Source organism: Penaeus japonicus, unplaced genomic scaffold, assembly GCF_977035675.1.
Source record: "Penaeus japonicus unplaced genomic scaffold, GWHDUDI00000001_assembly GWHDUDI00000006, whole genome shotgun sequence".
NCBI classification, from domain to species: Eukaryota; Metazoa; Arthropoda; class Malacostraca; order Decapoda; family Penaeidae; genus Penaeus; species Penaeus japonicus.
The window spans coordinates 23,650,638-23,654,254 of record NW_028234408.1 but is presented as its reverse complement, the minus strand read 5'-3'; the positions used below and the strand labels follow the sequence as shown (position 1 = coordinate 23,654,254).

At 51.0% G+C, this 3,617-nt stretch overlaps 1 protein-coding gene across 1 annotated transcript in view; it reads left to right on the top strand.

The window, feature by feature from the left end:
* Positions 1–987: 987 nt before the first annotated feature.
* Positions 988–3,617, top strand: part of LOC122259084 (CCAAT/enhancer-binding protein epsilon) — a 3,052-nt gene continuing 422 nt past the window's right edge. The window contains exons 1-2 of the mRNA XM_043025612.2: positions 988–1,882; positions 2,815–3,617. The exon at positions 2,815–3,617 is cut by the window's right edge and continues 422 nt beyond it. Coding sequence (XP_042881546.1) covers positions 1,199–1,882; positions 2,815–2,991 — 861 coding nt within the window. The 5' untranslated portion in view covers positions 988–1,198 and the 3' untranslated portion in view covers positions 2,992–3,617. The remainder of the gene's footprint in view (positions 1,883–2,814) is intronic.

Below are 3,617 nucleotides of genomic sequence, written 5' to 3'. Positions count from 1 at the left end.
GTTAAATAATACTGACGAACGAACGTACGCCAGCGACTCGCCGTCTCTCCCTTACCCCGCTCTCTGCCTGCTCTTCTCTCTCCCTCTCCCTCTCTCTCTCTCTCTCTCTCTCTCTCTCTCTCTCTCTCTCTCTCTCTCTCTCTCTCTCTCTCTCTCTCTCTCTCTCTCTCTCTCTCTCTCTCTCTCTCTCTTCTCACGTCAACCTCTTCTTCTTTGCTTTTCTCTCTTTGATCTTTCTCTGCTTCCTTGTGACAAGTAAGATAACTAAAGCAACTTAACAAAGTTACAAAACGTAATGATATGAATTATTGGGGATGCCCGTGTCTTTAATCCTGTCGGAAATCTAATAGGAAGTGACGTTTGTATCCGTAATGGGAACTCAAGTCCTGCTCGCATGCACATGACCCGACATGAAGAGAGCAATCCTACACACGCGCACGCAAAAATGAGAGATCATCGCAAAAGCCGTCGGGTTAATAGTGTGCAGGATTCTCGATTCCAAGTAGGATCTGCAAAATCCCCAGCGAGGATCTTCTTACTGGAGTTCCTCCCGCGGTTGAATGGGCCTGTGACGTTTCTCGTGACGTCATTAACGAATTCTGGGTTCGACGGCGCGTACTCCATTTCGGTTTCTTTATTTCGTTTTATGACTATTATTTTTGTTGTCCAGTATTCTTTGATGGAATTTATATATGTGTGTTACTAAGATCTACGAAGAAAAAAAAATAAAAGTGATTATATTGGTTACTAAAATTCGGCAAGCGACGAAGATGATGCAATCTTTCATTCGAATGAGATTCATTAGACGACAATTTAGTTATTACCTGATATGAAAACTTTTGAGTATCAAATAAACAAAAAAATGGCAGGACGTGGATGAGATACACATAACGCTCATCTGTTGTCTGGTGTTCTAGCGACCTCTGGCAACACTCAGCCACACGTATATATTCCCGCACACCGACGGGCCAACTTCAGTCTCACTAGAGCAGCGAACCCGATAAGGTTAAAGCGGATCTACCAAGGACTTTCCAGGATCTACAGTTCAACGGAAGTCGAACTGAACTTAACTTGTGGTAGTGAGAGTCCGATCACGACGGCGGCCTATCCCGAGTATTCGTGTGAGTGGGGTGAGACACTCGGCGCGCTGGACGATAGTCGTTACGGAGCGGGCGTCTCGCCATGCCCACAGACCAATATGGAGTCTCCACATCTCTATGACAGTGCCGACTACAAGAAGGGTGGTGCAAGTGCAGTCAAGGTGAAGGCCGGTGCCGTACTGTACTCTGGTGAAGACTACCTTGCCGAGCTTAGCGCGCCGGAAGTCTCCCTCGACTTGCAGGGTCTCATTGACGACTCTCAGTTTAGCGAGGGCCTCATCCAAGAAATCCAGGGCCTCTCGGTCGACAAGAACAACGTTGGACCTCGAGGCCTAGGCGTCTCCAACATGTACAATCCCCTGGCCTACTTGCCCCAGCCGGTGCACGGGGCATCGCAGTTCGAGCGCCCCTACCCCGAGCGCTCCCACGACCGGGGCACCGTCATCAAGGAGGAGCCCAGCGAAGGGAGCCATGAGGTGGCACCCCAGGAGTACAGTGCCTGCGCTCGCGTAGGCCTTGGCGGCGACGGCGGCTACGGGGGTGGGGGCTACAGTACCTGTCCCCCCTATTCCATGACCCCCACCACCATTCCCGGTTCAGACAACCTGTGCAAGTCCCCGATGATGTCCCCGACGGGCGGTAAGCTGATCGGAGGCTGCAAGAAGTCCCTTGACAAGGGCAGCGAAGAGTACAAGCGCAGGCGAGAGAGGAACAACATCGCTGTCAGGAAGAGCCGCGAAAAGGCGAAAGCCAGAAGCCGGGAGACAGAGGAGCGAGTCAAGGTAAGAAAGGGATCCGATTTCGTTGTCTTACCCATTTTCTCATTCTCTCTGGGGGACGTTTTCCTCTTCGCCCCCTCATGATTGTCACATGTTTGCCGAGAGGTTTGATGAGGCAGGTCGGGTGTGTCAGAAGTAGGAGAATGCACAAGTCGAAGTTTGAGGCATTCGTTCGCTTGGTTGTGCATGCCAGGTGTCGAGGCAGTGAGTGAGTGAGTGAGTGACGACATTCATAAACTGAAGGAGAAATAGACGGACACGTGTAGAGTATAATCCAAGAGTTGGACGGATATTCAGAATAAAAACGGGTAAAGCAGCGACTTTACAAAGTTCGGGAGTTCGTCATGACTAAGTTTGCTGGAAGGCACCGAGATCGAGGGAGGGGTGGGGGGGGTAGGTGTGCGTGATTCAGTTTGTGTATGTGTGTGTGTGTGTACGTGCGTGAACATGTATGTGCGTGCGTGTGTCGTGGTTGTGGGGGCGGGGCGAAAGAACCTGAAAGATGCCAGATGTCTGCGGGGGGGATAACTCGTGCCAGCTAGATGAAAGGATTCGGTTGTTGTTTGAGTCCAAATGACTTGGCGATGGTAAAAGGCCTCTTCTTTTTTTGGTTAAATCTGAAGGATGTTAAAATCTGTATATTGTGGGAGAAGTTCATTGCATTGCAGGGAGGCGAACTAGATGGGTAATAAAACTACGTGTTTTGGTGAGCGAGGGCGAGGGAATGGCGAGAGTGAAGAGAGAGGGGCCAGGTAGTGTGTGAGTGAGAGGCTCCCACAGGTGTCATCATGTGATGTAGTGACATGAGGCGGGGGGAAGCGAAGAGGGGGTGCTTGAAATACCAAACAGCAGCTAGTGACTATAACAATAGTGAAATATCTCTTTTTAGTGAATGAAAGCTTATGAATCGCTCTTTTTCTTTCCCTTCTCAACAGAAACTCATCGTGGACAACGATCGCCTTCACAAACGATGCGAACAGCTGACGAAGGAGGTGGCCGCGTTCCAGAACATGTTTGCCAGCATGCACTGCCTACCTGAACACATCCGGCGGGAGATCAACAAACAGATGGAGGCCTTCAACCAGCAGCATCAGAACCTGGTGAACATGTGATGCCGGCAGCACCAGGCCGAAGCCCACCAAGACCTCCCAGCCTGTGCCAGCACCGCCGCCGCCACCACGACAGCCGCCGCAGCCGCCAACCTGCAACCTGCACTCGACGCCTCCCCTCAGTACACGTCTCTGTAACACGGCGGCCAAGCACCTCGTACTCTTCCGCGCTGGCGCAGGCGGGTTTGAGGAGGCCTGGCTAGACGATTTCGGACGTGGCCTCCCCGCGTGGGAGGAGGGAAGAGGCCCTATGATTCAGGATCAGGCAGCAGCAGCAGTAGCAGAAGGAGGAGGAGAGCTGGGAGGTGACCTGCAGCTAGTCACTGTTTCACTGTCCCGGCCATTACCCAGGGCCGCATGGGGGAAGAGCAGGAGGAGGAGGAGGAGAAGAAGAACAACAACAACACAGCCAATCTTCGAGAACCTGGCTTCTCGACGACATCCAGTTTACCTGACGACAACGACGACGACGCAGATAATGATAAAGACTCAAACACGTGAAAATGACAGAAGAATGTGAAGAAGCTGGTGAAGAAATGAAGATAAAGATACATATATATTTATATACACATATAGAGAGAAGAATATATGTAGATACCTAATATATACCTGGGACGGTGATGAAGTTT